General features: G+C 48.6%; 1 protein-coding gene across 10 annotated transcripts in view; it reads right to left on the bottom strand.

The window, feature by feature from the left end:
* Positions 1-18199, bottom strand: part of PPFIA4 (PTPRF interacting protein alpha 4) — a 48038-nt gene that overhangs the window by 4291 nt on the left and 25548 nt on the right. For 6 of the 10 annotated variants that reach the window (XM_060286989.1, XM_060287061.1, XM_060287162.1 and 3 more), the window contains exons 18-30: positions 17236-17476; positions 16738-16773; positions 16387-16520; positions 15923-16089; positions 13972-14065; positions 13403-13484; positions 12670-12870; positions 11918-11980; positions 11291-11317; positions 9388-9563; positions 5821-5918; positions 4894-5069; positions 2334-2402 (exon numbers count right to left, since the gene is read on the bottom strand). In XM_060286989.1, the coding sequence (XP_060142972.1) occupies positions 2334-2402; positions 4894-5069; positions 5821-5918; positions 9388-9563; positions 11291-11317; positions 11918-11980; positions 12670-12870; positions 13403-13484; positions 13972-14065; positions 15923-16089; positions 16387-16520; positions 16738-16773; positions 17236-17476 (1564 nt within the window). The remainder of the gene's footprint in view (positions 1-2333; positions 2403-4893; positions 5070-5820; positions 5919-9387; positions 9564-11290; positions 11318-11917; positions 11981-12669; positions 12871-13402; positions 13485-13971; positions 14066-15922; positions 16090-16386; positions 16521-16737; positions 16774-17235; positions 17477-18199) is intronic. The other 4 variants (XM_060287029.1, XM_060287196.1, XM_060287281.1 and 1 more) reach the window with 2 other exon arrangements.

Below are 18199 nucleotides of genomic sequence, written 5' to 3'. Positions count from 1 at the left end.
CCGCAGACCTGAGTAGTGCCTGGGAACACCATAGGCCCTCGATAAATATTTGCTAAATGGCAGCTGGCTCCCTAGGCAGGCATCCCATCCCTGAGTTTATCAGGAACTTTCCTCATCATTTCTGTCTTCGCCATGATCCTATCTTTAACCTAATCTAGAGACCCTTCTCTTCTGCACGCTCTCTCTCTCTCCATTTCTATCTTCAACCAACCCTAAGGACTAGTTTCTGTTTTTCTCCCCTGTCCCCTAATAATCAGATGTTCTTTGTGTTCCTTATCTCCTCATTTCCCTTGAGTCCTGACATCCATGCATGGGAGAACTGGATATAGCCCTCCAGGGCCTTGAAGCTTGAGAGGGGAGACTGAGAACCAGAATTGTCAAAGGAAACAGTTGAAAGAGACAGCTCAAGGTTGCTGATGGTGTGCTGGATGGCTGGACAGGAGGCAGTCTCTTGGATCTCCACCCTCCCACCTGCCACTCCCCCCACCCCCAAATCTCACCTTATTCCTAGGACCTGGCCTTCTACTTAAGCTTCCTTTTAAAGAATCAGTTCCCTCCAGCCCCACACCTAGCTGCATCCCAGAAAGCCCACTACATTGCCAAGATGATGTCACCTACTCAGTAACCACCCCAATGCCTGAAGCCTGATAGGACAGCTGTCTCCACTTTTAGGAGGCAGCAGGAGGTAGGAAAAAGAACACAGGAATCGGATACACTTCTGCTCCAGTCTGGCTCTGCCACATGTCAGCCTGTGACTGCAGGTAAGTTATCTGTGACAGCAAGTAAGTTACCTCTTTGAGCTTCAATTCCTCATCTGTAAGATGGCATAATAACCTGTCTCACATGATGATTGTTAGCATAAAATAAGATGTCTGTCATCACTGCACCACCATGCCTTGCCCAATGCCTGGCCCAAAGTAGGCATTCAGAGAATATTTTTGTTAGTATTGAAGGAGTAAAGAGTTTTCTAAATTAGAAAGCACCATTCGAAGACATATGGGAAAGCTGTATCAAAGAAAGCTTAGAACCTAGTGGGTGGGGAATAAGTAGGAGGGTCCACCTTGCAGGGGCATTGGGAAGATTCAGATCTCAGAGTGGGGACATCTGGTGGGGTCTGGCAGTTTCTCTCCTTGAGTGGCATACACACACATACATATGTAATATGTATGTAATATATGTGTGTGTGTAAATAACACACTCCAAATTTCAAGGCACCTCTGTGAAGAAAACACCCCTCCACAAATTCTGTATGTTTCTGAGTGTGTCCTATCTACCGAGGTGCAGTAGTCATTCCACAAAGGTGGGGTTTAGCCCTGTTAAACCCAACTAAGAAGAGACTAACTGATAAGCAGATAACACTAATGGTGTCCCACAAGGAGGCCCAGAAGTCTAAACAGAGGCATTGGTAGAGGTAGGGGTGCTGCAGAGAAAATGGGGATCAGAAACAGTTCTGATTGAAGATGGAGAAGCTAAAAATAAACAGTCTGGGCTCTTTTTTAACTTGTTTGGAACCAAGGCAGCTAAGGCAGACCTGACAGCGAAGGCAGGCAAGGTTAATGGTAAGAAAGGGAGGAGGGAGGAGGAAGGGGAGAGGAGGCAAGGGCTGGGGAGGGGGCTGTGCCCTCAGGAAACACATATGTTTTAGGAGGAGCATTGTGCTAGGAGCATCAATCTAGCATCCTAAAGCTAGATTAGGAGCATCTCTAACAGGAGCATTATGGCTAGAACTTCGGAGTCTTCCAAGACATAGTCCAACCTGAACTCAAGGAGAAGGCCTGATGAAACTCAGTTGGAAGGGACTGTTGCTTCAGTGACCTGGGGCATAAGAGTAAAACTAGAAAGGAAGCTGGGATGATAGAAGCCTGAGCCATGTGTTTAGCTGTGTCAAACTGCACTGAGGAACATGTGAGCAAACCTGTCATTTAATGACCTCAGAATAATGTCTACCTCCAAACAACCACACTATTGGATGGGTGGGAAACTTCGCAGGCTGGAGATATGCTGTGCTCACAGCACTGAAGAGAGGGGCTCTAAAAGATAAAGAAAAAGGTATGATCCCAAAGAGATGACCTTTGGGGAAAACCTCTGATCCTGTGTGGTTAGGAGGTTTAGGGCACAGAGTTGGAAGAGGCTAGAGGTACCCAGAAGGAGTTTCATAGAGACTTCTCCAGGCCTATTGCTAGGCCTGTCCCTGCCTCCCCAACCCCCTGATATCATGCCCATCCTCTATGACTCTCCTCCCTTAGGCCACCCCACCAGTCATTAGCCCGAGGAAAGCAGAACTCATGAACTCCAACAAACCAACAGTGACCAGTTCACAGCCAGGTACTCACATCATCCAGTTTCCGGTCTGTGCCTAAGGCCAACAGGTTGTTGAACTCTCTCTCCATCACCTGGCGTGCCTGGAGTCCACAGGGTCAAAGGGGGAGAGAAGGGAGGGGCTATAGTTAGTGACCTCTAATGCCATCTTTCACCTGTTTCCTAGGGGGTCCAAGGGCAGAGATGGGGTTTTCAGTGCATTTAACCCATTAGCCCTTGATGCCGCTCCTTTGAGCTAACCTCGGTGTCCTCTGAGAAGTCAAAATGTTAACCTTACAATTTTTTTCATATGGAGCAAATTAGAAAACTATAATTTTTTTAAAAAGTAGGATCATAGAACACGTGGATGGACAGACTTCACCTACTGGGGAAAAACCCCCCACAGTTTGTCTCTGTAAGGGAATATCATGCCATACTATCTTTCTGGAGGGGTAAATTAAGCATGTAGACCATGGATAATGAAGATTTAACTTATTTAGATTATATAAATGTATTTTATAAAGTTCCACATCAAAAATTAAACTTAGGAAAACTGCTCAGTCATGGATATTGGTGGCCCTTGGGCTGAGTGGGGCATAAAGGCCTTCTCTATAGGCCTCCCAGCAATTTCTCGCTAGGAGATTTGAGAAATGCCAGAAACAAGAAAATTTTCAAAATTACTACCAGATATTCTGAACCATTTTTAATGAAGGATTCCATATTGGGTCAGATCCTACTTCCCCTAATAGCTAAGCTAAATGAACGGGTCAGAATAATAAGAACGGTTAGAGAGCAACAGAGAGTAGCCCTGCTACTCTTTACAGATGTACTGCTGTCCACAAAAACTGGATGTATTTAGAGATAGGAAATGAGAGAAAAACAAGCCCATTTCTGGGTAGATAATATTAACCATAGAATTCTGTGGGGACAGCCTTTGTTGGTATTGGGAACATAATATTTTTTTAAGTGATCAGAAAGGAGAAGCATAGTTAATTTTCAAGTATCCAGGTGACACTGTTCCTCTGGGTAATGAAAGGTGACTATGACATTTACAAACTTCAGAAACGTTTCACAAAGTTGTATGAGTGGGCAAGAAAGCAGCTGATGGGGTTGGAAATGGGCGAGCATAGAAAAATTGCATTGGGATTTCCCTGGTGGCGCAGTGGTTAAGAATCTGCCTGCCAACTCAGGGGACATGGGTTCAATCCCTGGTCCGGGAAGATCTCACATGCCGTGGAGCAACTAAGCCCATGTGCCACAACTACTGAGCCTGCACTCTGGAGCCCACGAGCCACAACTACTGTGCCCGCGTGCCATGCAGCCATAAATAAATAAATAAATAAAATTAAAAATGACTCCTTGATTAAAATAAGAAAAATTGCAGCTTGGGGGAAATCTCAGCTCTTCCTAGAGAGCGAGGGGAATCTGTGCTATCCATTCTGACTGGTTGGGATGGGTCATTGCAGAGAGACTGTAGGATGCCCTGGCCCAGTGTGCTGCCATCACCCCTAAAAGGCCAACACTCCACCCAAAATTACAAGACAACTCAGCCCTATCCTCACACAAGCGAAAACTCGTCTACTCCCAGAATAGCTTGTGCAGCTCTGGTGGCTGAATTTCAAGAGATCTGACAGCTGCAAACAGTCCAGACAAGGGCAGCTAAAATGATCAGGGCATGGAGACAAGTCTATATGAGGAAAGGCTAAAAGAATTAAGACCACTCTGTCTGAAGAAACAAAAGCTTGGACCCAGAGGCAACACAATCAGAGTTTATGAAATCACAGAAGGTGAGAGCTAGTCAAATACAAATACCCGTACTAAATCGTAGACAATTAGGATGAGGCAATTCTCTTCCCTGGGGGAGCCGACTGTGGGTACATTTAGGACAAATAAAATTAGATAGTACTTTACACAACAGGTAGTAATTCTAGAGTCCATTACCCACAGGAAGTTAAAAAAGCCAAACATATAAATAGGTTCAAGAGAATTTAGGTATATTCTTAGATGACAGCTCCATAATAATTATCAAATGTAATGGAAGGAGATGTCTAATCTTTTGAGCTGTTGACAGGGAGACAAAGCCCTGGCATGGAGAAGCTCTGGGCTGTGTTATTTGGTATATTTAACTTTCTAAAGCCTAGGGACCCAGGAACAGACCCCTGGGGCGGGGTGGGGGGGGGCGGGAAACAAAGGGTATATGGGTTCTCTGGTCCTTGTGGGCCCCAGCGCTAGTTTTCTTCTATGAATAGGTCAGAGAAGCAAGTAGAGGAAAAGTCTCAGCTGTAAAGATGGGGCTGGGAGGAGATGGGGGTGCTCACTGCAGTGTGGGGATTAACACAGTATTCCAGGCCTGTGCTGAACGTGCTCTGTATGTGAAGGGCACTTGTTTCCTAGGGGGGCTTGGTTATGCACAGGGACCACTTGGAGGTTTGAGGACATTTGTGATCCCCTCTAGAACAGGCCTCCAGAAAGCCCTCCCACCAATCCATAAACTTGCGCATATCAGAGGGAGAGAGAGCAAGAGAGTGGAGGAAAGGGAGAGACCAAGATTGAGACTGATGACCAAGATCAGACTGATTGAGACTTACAGCCTACCTGGGTATTCTGCGTGGGTATCTGGAGGACCAGGGCCAACGTGTTGTGGTCGAAGTTCTCGTCCAGGGCCAGCAGAGCACCATGCACACCACTCTCATGCAGGTTTCCTGCATAGTCCCGGAGCCCAATAGACTGGACCCAATGAACCACCTGGTCATTGGTCCAGACCAGCACATCTGGAGGGCAGGGGAAGAAAAGGAGCAGAAAGAGACAGGTTTGGCCAAGGCCCCTCCAGGGACAGAAATAGCGGTTCCTAGACCCGGAGCCCCAGTCCACCCTGTTCTCTTGGCTCCTAGCCACCCCTACCCCCCTCAACTTTCCACATCTTCTTTCTGTCCTCCTTGGCACCTGGGCTCTTGGAGAACCAGCCCCATACCACTCCATTCTTGCCAGCCTGCAAGACTCAGGGTCAGGCTAATAGGCTTTCTCCCCAGAGCCCCTGTACCAGTCATCCACTGCCCCCAGGCGGGAATGGCCCTCTTCTTATTCTTTCTACCTTCAAGGTCTCTTCTAAGACTTGCCTTTCTTTCCTGTCCAGCCCCACCCAGATCACCAAGTTCCACGAGCACTTTCTCACACCAGTCTGTAGCACTAACCCAAGGGGATCACTGCATTTGTCTCGTTGGTGGCCATCGTCTAATGTGTTGGGGAGGGGGATGTTGCAGCTGATTGGGCAGGGGCTATTTTTCCTCCACCAGATGGCAGCATCCTTTGGGCATGGATTGTGTCTCCCTCAACAGACTGGGAGCTCCCTGCTCCCTAAGGGCTGTGTCTTCCCTCTTAGATTTGGAGCTTCCCTGTGGCACAGAATGCCTCTTCTCCCTTCACTCAGCCCAAGGCAGGGATCAGTGAGGCAGGTCCCTGCTCCCCCAAGGCCGCTCCCACCACAACTTTCAGAGGAGGCTCTATTGAGCCTGACAAGCTTACCCTTGATCTCATGCTGGCTTTCTTCCCGCCTCTTCTCCAGCTCCTTCCGGTCATAGTTCAGCCTCTTCAGACACATGATGCCATACTGAAGACTGGTTCTGCAGGCACACAGTCCCCCTGAGCCAGAGCCTCAGTGGGGCCACGTTTCTACCACATCTGCCCCATATCCAGCACCAACCACAGCCCATCAAGACCTATATGCTCCAGCACAAAGAGCATCACAGCCCACTCCTTCTCCTCCTTCCTCCAGGGCTTAGACATAATCCATCACAAGGCCACTTCCCTCTCTCTGCCTACCCCAAGCCCTCCCTCTCAGCCAGGGTGTGGGCCTGCTTGACAAAGGAAAGTTCTTTGAATGATAGCAACATATCCCTCCCTCTCCAGGCACTGGAATGACAAAGAACCCTACAGATATTCTTTTGTGTCCCCATTTCACTCAGAGTCCTTACAATGGCCTACAACGTGATCTGCCCCTATACTGAGAGCCCTGCTGTTCCTCAAACATGGCAGGAACGCTTGGCCTATGTGCTTTGGGGCCTTTGCAGTGGCTGCTCCTTCTGCCTGGAACACACCCCCTCCCTGCCCCCCAGTCTGCTACATGGCTTACCCCCTTGTCTCCTTTAAGTTTTTGCTCAAATGTTATATTTTAAATTCAGTAGTTACCTTGTCCACCTGATTTAAAACTGCAACATCACCAGCACCACCAATCCCCCTTACTCTGGTCTAATTTTTTTTCTACCACCTTTTATCTATTAACATTCTATATATTTATAATTCCTTGTCTGTCTCTCCCAGTTACAATGTAAGCTCCATGAGGGCAAGGAGGTTTGTTTTGTTCACTGATGTATCTCAAACACCTAGGATGGTGCCTGACACATTCCACAAATGTAAACACCATAAATGCTAAACAAATGATGTGAAATAATTCACATAAAGTACTAAAAGTACTTTAAACTGTACCAGGTGCATAGTAAGCACTCAATAAATAATTACTAAGCCAGGCCACGAATCAAAGAATCCGTAGGTTAGAAGGGACCCCACACACTATCAGGCCAAGCTCCCCACCTAATGCAGGAGTCACCTCTGTAACAGCCTTCTGAGTATTATGAACACCTCTGCCTAAATACCTCTGGTGACAGTGAACTCACTACCTCTTGATGCAGCTCATTCCATCTTGGGCAGCTTTCCCTGTAGTGTTCTTCTTTAAACTTGAACACTACTCTGTCATTCAGCCTCTCTGGGTTTTGTCATCTACAAAGTGGAGGAATAAAATAGGTCTCTCCCAATTCCAAATACTTTTGACTCTATCATTGAGGCCATTGCTTTGTGAGATTAAATTATGCTTGATTTCTCCCTACTTCTCTCCCCTCAGTTCTACCCAGGTAGCCCATCTGCCTAGAACAAACCCTTATAGCTCAGAGACACCACTTCTAAGGAATCCTGCTCAAGGCCACTGGTTTAAGCCTTGGTTCCCTGGAGGGGGCAGATGCACACATACCTCCTAACTGGAAATGCCTCTAATTTCAATCTCACTTACTATAATTTTCAGTTCAGTTCCTATGACTTTCAAAGCTGTTGCACATCTTAGCAAAAATATAAAGGCCTTAAAGTCAGATCAACCTGGATCTGAATGCCAGCTGTGCCACTTCCCAGTTGAGTGGCACTCAGCATATGTGAGATGGGGGTCATAACTCTCCTGCAGAGTTACTGTGAGCATTAAAGGTGATCCTGTATGAAAGGGCTTAGACCAGCCCCTGAACATCAGAGGCATTCAGTAATGGTACCACTTTTGGGAGGACATTACTAATTATTGTGTGTGCTTTTTCTCCTATCAAAATAGGAGATTCTCATGGAAACCTGCTCAATAGAACACTATGGTCTAAGGAAAAGAGCTCTGAGTTGGGTGTCAAGAAAGAAGGATGCCGGCCCCATTCTGTAACCACTTGGCTGAGTGACCTGGTGACACTCAATCTCTATTGGACTTGTTTTCCCCATCTGTGAACGGAGAGTTTTTAAATAACTCTTTCTCATCGTTAAAAAAGTATGATTTAAAAGAATTTTTAAAGATATAAGAACATGCTTATGAAATATTAAGTGGAAAAAAAGCAGTTATATACCTAATTGAGGTAAGAAATGTGGAAATGTTTTAGAAACTGTGAAGTACCCAAGATTTAGAGCTAAATCTGGAACCGTGTATATAGGCTGAGAGTCTCTCATGGGCAAAGGGTCGGGGAAGGACTTCCATAATGCTGTATAGGGTTGGGCTGCCTGATCCTCTAGCAGCCGAGCCACATCTCAGCTTGGTGGGGAATGGCCCTTCTCTCCCCAGCCCTATCAATCACTGAGGAGGGAACAGGTGCAGCTAGGCCTGGCAGCCTCCCAGATTGACAGAAACAAAAGATTCTCTTTCAGCCCCGGTGGTGAGGGAGGGGTGGTGCTCAGGGCAGACACAGATGGGGGTTCCAGCATAGGTGGCTCTGCAATGTGGTGGCAAGAGAACTGGGTTTCAGTCAGGAGACTTGCATTTTGGTAGCATCCCTGCGTGACCTCGGGCCGCTGCTCCTTCCCATGCCTCAGTTTCCTCACCCATAAAATATGGAGGCTAACTAGATCCCTTCCAAATATAACTTTTTGTTGTTTGTGAGTTGGAGAGACCAAGGGACACCTGCAGAGCCCTAAAAGAACCTTGAAACGCCACACACTCCCAGCTCCACCATTTGTCACATTAACTACTCAAGATAAAAGACCTGGCTCAAATAGCAGCCTGTGTGATTTGAAGTTGGATGTTAAAAAGGACTTCCTAAAACCTATCAACTCCTGGAACCATTACCGAAAACCTATGTCTTAGGAGGGCTGCCTCCCTAGCTCCAGCTGGTTGTTTCCATGCTGGGATGTGCCCATAGAGCTTTCTCTTTTTCAAGAGAAGCCAGACATCCAGAATTTTGTTTAACATTTCCTAGTGTTTAAATATTGGCAGCTAAGGTCACAGTTTTAAAAATACAATGTAGGCCAAACAAATTACATGTGTGAGCCAAATTCTGCCCTCAGGCCCCCAGTTTGTGACCTCCACTGCAGATACTTTTGCACAGAAGACCTTTTCAACAAAGAGGAGGAGAACATTGGATGACTTCCTGTACAAAAGGATGTGTGTTTAAAACTGAGAGGCTCAGATCTGGGATGTTGGCAGGGCAAGCATCCAGAAAGAACTTTCCTCTCATCTTGTAAGGAATTAGACACCTAAAATAGATGCTGGGTTCAGTGTGAGTCTTCTCAGGGTAAATGTAGAGAATTCAGCAAGCTCAATGACAAGAAATAAAATTCATATCTAGGGGGAAAAATTTCCAAGTGAAGCTAAAGAGAAATGACTGTGTCTTAAGGGTTGGAGGTGAGAGGACTAAACCCTCAAACTGCAGGGGAGACAAAGATTTGGCTTTCCCCAAAGGGAGACCTGTTACCACCCAGAACAGGCAAAGAAAGAGATGGAAGCACCTCTATTCCTGGAGACAGACCCCCAGAGTTGGGGGAGACCTGTGTAGGGAGGTGGCCCCGGGTTCCAGCCTGGCTCACCGGTGGAAGCTGTCCACCATCTTCAGGTGGACCCGCAGGTCCTTCTTGGTGAGGTGATCCAGCATGCGAGCGTCCACAAGGCACTCCATGAAGTAGCTGCGGTACTGGGGGAGCCCCAGGCTGGGCAGCCACTGGTTCCCAATCCACTCGTGGTTCATGTCCCCATAGGCCAGGGTCTGGAGAACAAGATGGAGGAGGCTGGGGGCAAAGGCAGCGCAGGCAGGTTGCAGCTAGCAGTTCAAAAAAAATTCAGCTTACTTTCACTGAGGGGCTGGTAGAGGCGGGAGGTGAGGATTTTAAATGGAGCTTTTTAAGATCCTGGAATGATATATTCCCACTCACTTATCAATTATCTACACTAATGAACAGAAGCAGCCACCTAGGCAGCAAGTCATAGGAAATCCTTCCCATCGACTCTGAAATGCATCTGTGGTGCTGTAAGGCAGACTCGCCTTCCTGATTTTCAGTCAGCCTCAAGCCTGCTGAGCCCAGCGGATAGGCTGCATTACAGAGGGCCTGCAGAGTGACAAAGAAAGCCAGTCTCACTTGGGAAACTGGCCTCACACGGTCCACAGGGAGTTACGTTTGGCTAAAGATATACAAAAATGAAGTAAGGTGAACTGCGCCTGCCAGCGCTCTTCTCTAAGGCTTGGTTGTCTCTTCAGAGAGTCTCTAGGTCCTTCGTGTGCCGCCTCCCCACCCCACCATACACTGTGCGCACCACCGCCCACCCAGTCTGGTTCTGAGAGGCCTGCTCCACTTAGTCGTTGCCTCCTGCCTTGAGGGCAGGGACCTCCTTAACCATCTATCCTTAGAACGAATTTTAATGGTAACCCTCCATCAGTCTCTTTCCTTACCCACCTTGATTTTTTTAGAATTGAACATTTTATTTTGTTATCTTTTAAAATAAAACAATTGATACATATAAAACATATGTAGCGTATGTTCATTACTAAGCATAAAAACGAAGTTGACATCCTTGGACACCATCCATGTTATCCACACTGTTGCATCCATCCTTATGCTCTTTTTCCCCATCTTATGCCCTACTGCCCCCCTAGAGGTAACCACCATGCTGAGTTTTCTGTCCATGATGCCCCTGCTTGAAAAAATGTTCTTATAGTCACCAAGGTATATTTCGCTAAATAATATGTTTAAATTTGCTTGTTTTTGAGTTTTAATAGAAAATCTTTGGGGACTTACACTTTTCACTTTACACTATATGTCTGAGTCATCCATTCCCTTTGCTAAATAGTGTTTTACTGTGAGAACATACTGTAACTGATCTGTCCAGTCTCCTGTTGATGGGGTTGCCCAACAAGTATGAACAGTACAACGTGCTTCATTTTTATTCATGGCACTTACATCTATCTGATATATTATCCATTTATTTGTTTGTTTACTGTCTGTTTCTCCCCTAGAATATAAGCCCCATGAGGACTAAGTTTGCTCACTTCTGTATCCAGAGGGCATAGAAAGGCCTAACACCTAGTAGCTGCTCAATAAATCCTTGCTCACCAAGTGAATGAATGAAAGCCCTTTGCTCAGCTCACCAGGGGTACCCCTGAGAGGGACAGGAAGAGGAAGAGGATTCATACTAATCTAAGTCTCATTACTCCTGGAAAGAGGGTCGAACTGAGGGGAAGAGGCAGGCATGCTGGGGGCACAGCCCTCCAAGGCCCCTCACCTGCCATGGTGAAAAACCAGAAGTAGCTAAAGGGGAATGAGGAAGGATGGAGGTGGGTGGCTTCAGCGGAGGAGAGAACCTGTGCCCAGGACTCTTTGTGTGAAGAGGGACCTAAAAGACTGGGGCTCAGAGAGTCCTGCAGGGGAGCGAACCTGCTGGGAGAACACTACCCCAAACTGCTGAGAGTTGGTTCTAGACAAGAGGAGGGGGTCTTACCTGAGCCCAGCTGCCCTCCTCACTGTCCTAGGAATGAGTGCAGCATGTCAGGGGAAACAGGCAAAGTCAAGAAACCTGGCAGCCTCCACCCAAGGTCCCATCAAGAAGGAGGAGCAGACACCCCAGTAGCTGAATGGGTGACTAGGGAAAGCTTGTTGGGAAGGTTAAGAGAGCACAGAAGGCTGGTGCACGTGCCTGTGTTTGCAGTGAGAGGGGATCAAATGTGTGTGTGGCAGAAACACAGTCAGGCGAGGTGCCAGGTCCTCCCAACCCTCCCTGTTCCTCCACCAAGGTTCAAGCACAAGGGTTAAGGACTCTGTGGCTTCATGACAATAGCAGGGCAAAACGCTCCCAAGCCCTGCTCTTCTTCACTGGAGTATACCAGTAGCCCAGGGTGAACTTGTGACCTGCTGGAATAGACCACCCCCCCAACACACACAAACTGTTTCCATTCTCATTTCTTTCCCACCCACCCGCCACCCTGAGAACAGAACTCCATCACACATCAGGGATACCAATCTCGTATTAGATCAGCTACAAGCCCCTTTGACTTCCCACAACCTTTCCCTCATCCTCATGCAAGTCAGCAGCCCTAACCCCAGGCCCAGGGCCCAGGGCCAGACTCACTGTTTTAGTGGATGTTGCCAGAGTTTCCATCTCTTCATGGGTGACCCAGACATTCCCAGAAGACTGTAAGCAGAGAGGAAACCTAGCTGGTCCTGCGTGTGAGCTCCTAGGCTCCCCATCAGGCTGGGAGCCCTAAGGACAAGACATAGCTCCCTTCCCCTGAGTCCTCCCACAGGCCCAGCCCAGAATTCTGCACATCGTCTAGCTCTGAGCAACTCTCTTTTATTACGGTATCTGCACTGCTTAGCACAGTGCCTGGCACATAGAAGTACCCAACAAATGTTTCCTGAATGAATATGAATAAATGGTGTGAATCTGGAATAAGGGCTGACCCCAATCACAGAGATGGACTACAGTGAAAGATTTTACCCTGGGGGTCCATGGAGAGGTTTACATTCTTGTGGAGAGGTTAGAGGACCAGAATTTACAAATGCCCTACTCCCTCTGGCAAAAACACAGAACCCAGAAGTCCTGTCTTTGGAAACTCTGCCCAAAGATCTAAAATTACCGGCAGGGTAGGTATGGGGAGATGGAGCTCATGAGTGGTACGTGGGAAGCAGGGAACTAGGCCTGCTGGGATTCTGCTAGCAACAGTGTTACCTCCTCTTGGAGACCCGGTGGAACCCTCTGTGGGGATGGGAAGTAAGGGGCAGGACTCAAATGCTACCATCTTCCCAATGACCAATATGAAACTTTGTAAACACTATTTTGGGGCTTCTGAAAATGTCCTGGGTGAGGGAGAGGCCACTCACAGTCCTGGAGGTGGGCGGGGCAGAGGGGCTGGTCAGCGACACCATCTCCTGGATAGCCAGCCGGAGCTTGAGCCGGTGCAGGGCATTGCTGATGCCAATTTCCCGCTGGATCTCTGTGTCCGAGAGGGCTGACATGATGGCCCCACTCTTGACGTTGGCCCGGCAGGCTGCCACATACCAAGCAGGCATCCCCACCCAGAGCTGCAGATATGGGGCACAGAGGGTAAATTCAGCCCCTTTCCCGAGATCTGGGCTCCACTGCAAAAGTCTGGCAATACTGAGAGGCAAGGGCCAGGCCTCATCCATGGCCTCAGAACAGCAAATGAAGAGCAGAGGAATTTAGAAATGTGGAGATGACCATCATCAAATGCCTCTTTTTCCCATTTTACAGATGAAAAATCTGAGGCCTGGGAAGGTGAAGGGACTTTACCAACATTGCATGGGTGATTAGCTCCTGGGGGCACCTATAGGAAGAATGAAACCACCTGTGAAAGTCTTAATGGCTCAGTGAAGATTAATTGCCCTTATCCAGACTTAGCTACTTGAGAGGCATGAGTATATAGCATCGATTCTGGCTAAGTGCTAGGTATGGCACTGTGCACTTGGCACGGGAGAAACATGCTGGGAAAATTCTAGAAATACCTCCCCTTTGCCCAAGGAGTCCTTGTCCCAGTCCACACATCCTTCCCACCAGACCCCTGAGTAGACTTAGACTCCCTTTGCCCAGGTTTACCTCTAGCCAGGAGACCACAGTAGGGCCGTCCCACTGGGCAAAGGGCATTCCTTTTCTGCGGGCATCTTCAAGCAGCTGGTGTCTTTCAGGAAGAGGAACAACAGACTCACTAGTCCTTCCTTCTTTCTCAAACAAGCTTACTCCCAGGGACCATGGGCTGTGCCAAGAGTTGGACTCCCACTACTCCTTCTCCCCACCATTGGACTGCCACCCCTGCTCTATTCCTGAAGCAGTGTGACACCAAGACATGAAGCAGCAACACCTCTCCATTCCCAGAGGTGAGGGCTCTCGCTTTGTTTGCACATGGCCTGAAACACATTCTACTCTGCTCTGCCAGAGATCCCCAGATGCTGGGTCACTCTCCCACAGCACCCTTGTCTCCTTCTCACTCAGGTCATCCTAAGAACAACCTCCCAAACCCTGCTGTGCCCACTTAGACCAGACCAACTCAGTCCAGAAAGGGCCTTGCTGGGCTCTGGCTGCCTGAGCTCAGTCCCATGGCAGTCCAGGGAAAAGAGTGTGTGAGGGGTTGGACCCCACCCTGGCAGAGACTGGCCAGTGGCTCTTACTTCTTCTTCAGCCGCCGGTCCTTTTCTGCCTGGGTCCCCAGCTTGGTAGGTACCATGGGCTCCTGCAGACCGAGCTCAGAGTCTATTAGCAGAACTAGAAGGGAAGAGATGGCATATCAGCGAGGCCCTCTCTGCTTCTCCTCCCTTGGCCTGGGCCAGGACCGGGGAGCAGACCAGCAAGACCTCAACATGTGACAACCCGAGGGTCTGATGGGACAACCCATTATTCCTGGAGCCTCCACATGACATCCCTACAACCAGGCAGTCCCACAGTGGCATCGAGTGGGTCACCCCAAGCCCAGAGAACCTTCCCCTGGGAGCCTCAGCCCTGGAGGTGTTTTTCAGCCAGACGGATGGAAGTCGTTCCACCCTAACGGCAGCAGAATCCTAGACAGAACTTGTCCCTCCTCCAAACCAAGGGAAAAAGGAAACCCGGAGAGCCAGAGTGGGCTTCGAGGCTCAGACAGAATTATCCTGACCTGGGTTGAGGGTGGGGAAAGAGGCACGTTCAGAGATGTGTGTTTGGGCCTCTTTCTCAGGGCCACTCACTTGCACAAATCTCAAAAGGGAACATGCATAGCTCTGTCCTCTTCTGTTGAGGATCTCCTGAACTGATGCTAGAGTTCATGGCAGGGGCAGCATTTTACAATTCATTTAAGCCCTGGTCACTCCTCACAAGTGCACAGAGGACCGAGGGTGTTGGTAATCCAGAAGCCAATCTGGGATGCTGTCTTAGGTTTAGGTGCCAATGTGGTGTGGGGAACATAGGAAATCATAAGGCTTCAACACGAGATCCCTCGTCCACTGACCAGACCTTCTCAGTCCTGCCCCCTCCCATATGTGGCTGGCTCCACAATATATTTTGCAAGGCCCTTATGAGCTGGCCCCAGCCTAGGGTCTAAACTCACCTCTTCTGCTCCCCCCACCCTCTTCCCTCCCCACTCTGAATAGACTCAACTGCTTACAAAACTCCCATACCCATGAATCTTTGCCTTTCTCGGACCCCCCCTACCCCCCGCCTCTTCCCCCCCCCACACACACCTCTTCTTGGCTTGGCTAATTCCCACTTAGCCTTCAAGCTTCTGCCCAGGTGTTGCCAGCAGAGAAAGCTTCTCCTGTCGCCCCCACCACTCCATGGCTGACCTCTGAGTTCCAGAAGCACCCAGAGTCTATTGCTATCTTAATATTGTTTTAGAATCATCTCTTTATTTTTTCCTTTTCATTAGAAACTGAGCTCCTTGAAGGAATGCACTATTGCTCCGATACCTAATACTAAGCCTTGTTTACAGTAGTTACTCAATACGTGTCTATTGAACAAATAACTGAATAGATGAGGGAAAGAGAAGAAGGAAGGGAGGGAAAGGAAGAAAGGAAAGAAGGAATAGGGGAAGGGAGAGGAAGACAGCTAACGTTCATTGTGTACCTACCACACACCAAGCACACACTGGAACTTTATATCGTCATAGAGGTGTTAATAATGCTACCCTTGCCCAAGCACTTACTTGACTATAATGTCTACAAAGTCATGATTAGGCATTGTGATATTTTGAGTCCTGAAGGCAAGATATACTAGGAATTAAGAACTGACTCTCTTAGAGAAAGAACTAAGAAATTTCTCCTGAAGGTCCTGAGCACAGTACCTCAGAAAACCTCCAGATTGGAAGAAACCTCAGAGGTCCAACCTCACACTGAATACAGGAACCCCTTCTACAGCATATCAAATAAACAGCCTGACACTGATGCCTGACACTTCTCGTGGCAGGAGCTACCACCTCATGAGGTAGCCCTTCCCGCTGTGAAATAGCTCTAACAGAAAACTTCTCCGGAGCTGAATCTCTGTGTCTGTGGCTTCTGCCCACTGGTCCCTGGGAGGCAGGCAGAGAAGACTGGATCCAAGGATACCCTCCTGCTTCTGCCCTCTACTCGCACCCATTTACTAGGAGACAGAGACCATGGCCCGTGGCTCCGTCCTGGCTCAGCTGGATCAGCCTGCCTTTCTCCTTCTTCCCAAACAGGCGGCCGATGGATGATTTGATGCCCTTGCGCTTGGTGCCCTTGTGCAAGGAGTCCTGGCTGCTGTTGCTGCTGCTGGGGTTGCTGCCTGGATCCTCCAAAGCACTACAGGATGACAGCCAGGAGCGGGTGGAATGAGAAGAAACATACTTAAATTACAGCATGAGAGATGGAAGTTAGACTTCAGGAAGAACTTACAGTAAGTGTCAGAGTTGGGAGGGTTAAGGGGGTATGATCAGAGCATGTGACCAAAGGAGACATGGAACTGTCCTTCCCCGATGGTGTGACAAGTGAGATGTTCAGACACCTGGGACAAGTGAGATGCAGCCTGTTCAGAGGCAGAGAGAGGGACGAGATAAACTTGGGAATGGAGAGGCTCGATATGGGGTCTGCTCCATTTACCTCTTGCCTTCTTCCTGGCTCAGGGCTGGGTGGCCAAGCTTCTCTAGCTGCAGCGTCCTGGGTGAGGAAGGAGGAGAAGTCTCACATTTTATGGTGGCTTTATCCTCTCGGTTCTCTTCCCGAGACACTGGTGACTGAACAGACAGTGAAGCCGTCAGGGGATAGAGGGAGAGATCTGGGGCCTGCCTACCCAGCCCAGACAGGCAGAGGAGCATGGAGAAAAGCAGAGGGGAGGCCCTAGGGGCCTCTCAGAGTTCAGACTCAGATTCAAGGGCCCAGTGGGGAGAAGCCAAAAGGGAAAGGCCTGGGAGAATTAACCTATTAGTACCTGCGTCATCATGCAGCACTCACCAGCAGCTTCCTCCTATGCTTTCTTAAGTCACTGGGCTGGAAGAGAGAGTGAAGGGTGAGCTTGGACTTACCCTTTGGTTGCTTGAAAGTCTACCCCAAGGGGAGCCCAGTGGTCTTAGGATGAGAAGATAGGATTCAGTGCCTCACACAGGCCTGAAGAGAATATCACAGCAAAACAAAACAAAGCAACAACAACAACAACAAAAAACTGGCTTGAAAAAATAAATCAGGGCTACCTCTGGAAGAGAGAAAGAGGTATGGGCATTGGGTGAGTTTCTTAAGCATTACCCAAGGGAGAGGGTAAGGAAGATACTACATAGCCCTTTCCAGACCCAGAAGGACATGCTGGTGACCTGGTATGCCAGGGTCTGCACACATCATGAGAAGAAGATGCTGGGGCCCAAATGAGAGAGAGTGAGCCCTGCTGTGCCTTCTCAACTCCCCTCGGCCAAGCCCAGTGATGACAAGGTTGTTCATCAACTGCCCCAAGACTCTCACCAAGGTCATGACCCCCATTCGGTCCAGGTCCTGGGTAGCACTGCGGGAAGTAAGCTTAGGTGTGGAGCGGCCGCTGAACAGAGGGGATGCGCTGGCCAGGGACAGGGCAGTCAGAGAGGTGGGGATGGAACCACGTTTGCGCAGCTGGGTCAGATTTAGGGCCTCCATGCTGCCACTAGTCACTCGTGTCTCAATCTCCTCAGCACGGAGCTCTGTGGACTCCTTCTCTTCCTGGATCATCCTGGGAGGCAGGCAAAACCAGATCTCATGATTAGCCCCAGAGAGGACGAGCAGGAGGCAGATGTGGGCACTGCCTGCAGTCACCACCCAGTGACCCCAGGTAGAAGGCAAGGCCAGGTGTGCCCCATTGTTTTCGGCATTGCAGGGACATACAAGGCCCTGTGGGCAGAGTTGGTTCTATCCCACTGCAGCTTAGACAATTTTCTCTCTTTCTTGTTAACTGGCCTAATGTAACAAAACTCCCTAATTTAACAAAAGTAGTTGCTGGGAAAGAAGGCAATTTAGTCAGTGGAATATAAACCTTCATGGAAGTCAGAATTCTTGACCTACCACTATCTATAGGGCCTCGGTTTCCCAATATACCCAATGTCAGGAATGGTCTAGGCCAGTATTTCTCAAACACAGGACCTTTAATTGATACTGATCCCTGATGGAGCCTTTCCTGTTCCAGGGAAAAATTAGAATAATAGTGATAATGTTATGTGTATGAAGGGGGCACTCAGAGAGGAATGTGTGTGTGCACACTCACACACACGCACACTCTCTCTCTCTCTCTCTCACACACACACACACACACACACACACAACTAATGTAAACATGCCAACTATCCTTTAGGAACAGGACCTATCTTTATTCTCAGAGCATGTCTTTCCAACTTTAGGGATGTTAAAATATCCTTTCTTTTGTAGAATGGTTGTGATAGGAAATGGTAATTATCTTTAA

The sequence above is a fragment of the Globicephala melas genome, chromosome 1, assembly GCF_963455315.2.
Source record: "Globicephala melas chromosome 1, mGloMel1.2, whole genome shotgun sequence".
Taxonomy (NCBI): Eukaryota; Metazoa; Chordata; class Mammalia; order Artiodactyla; family Delphinidae; genus Globicephala; species Globicephala melas.
This window is presented reverse-complemented; position numbering and strand designations above follow the sequence as displayed.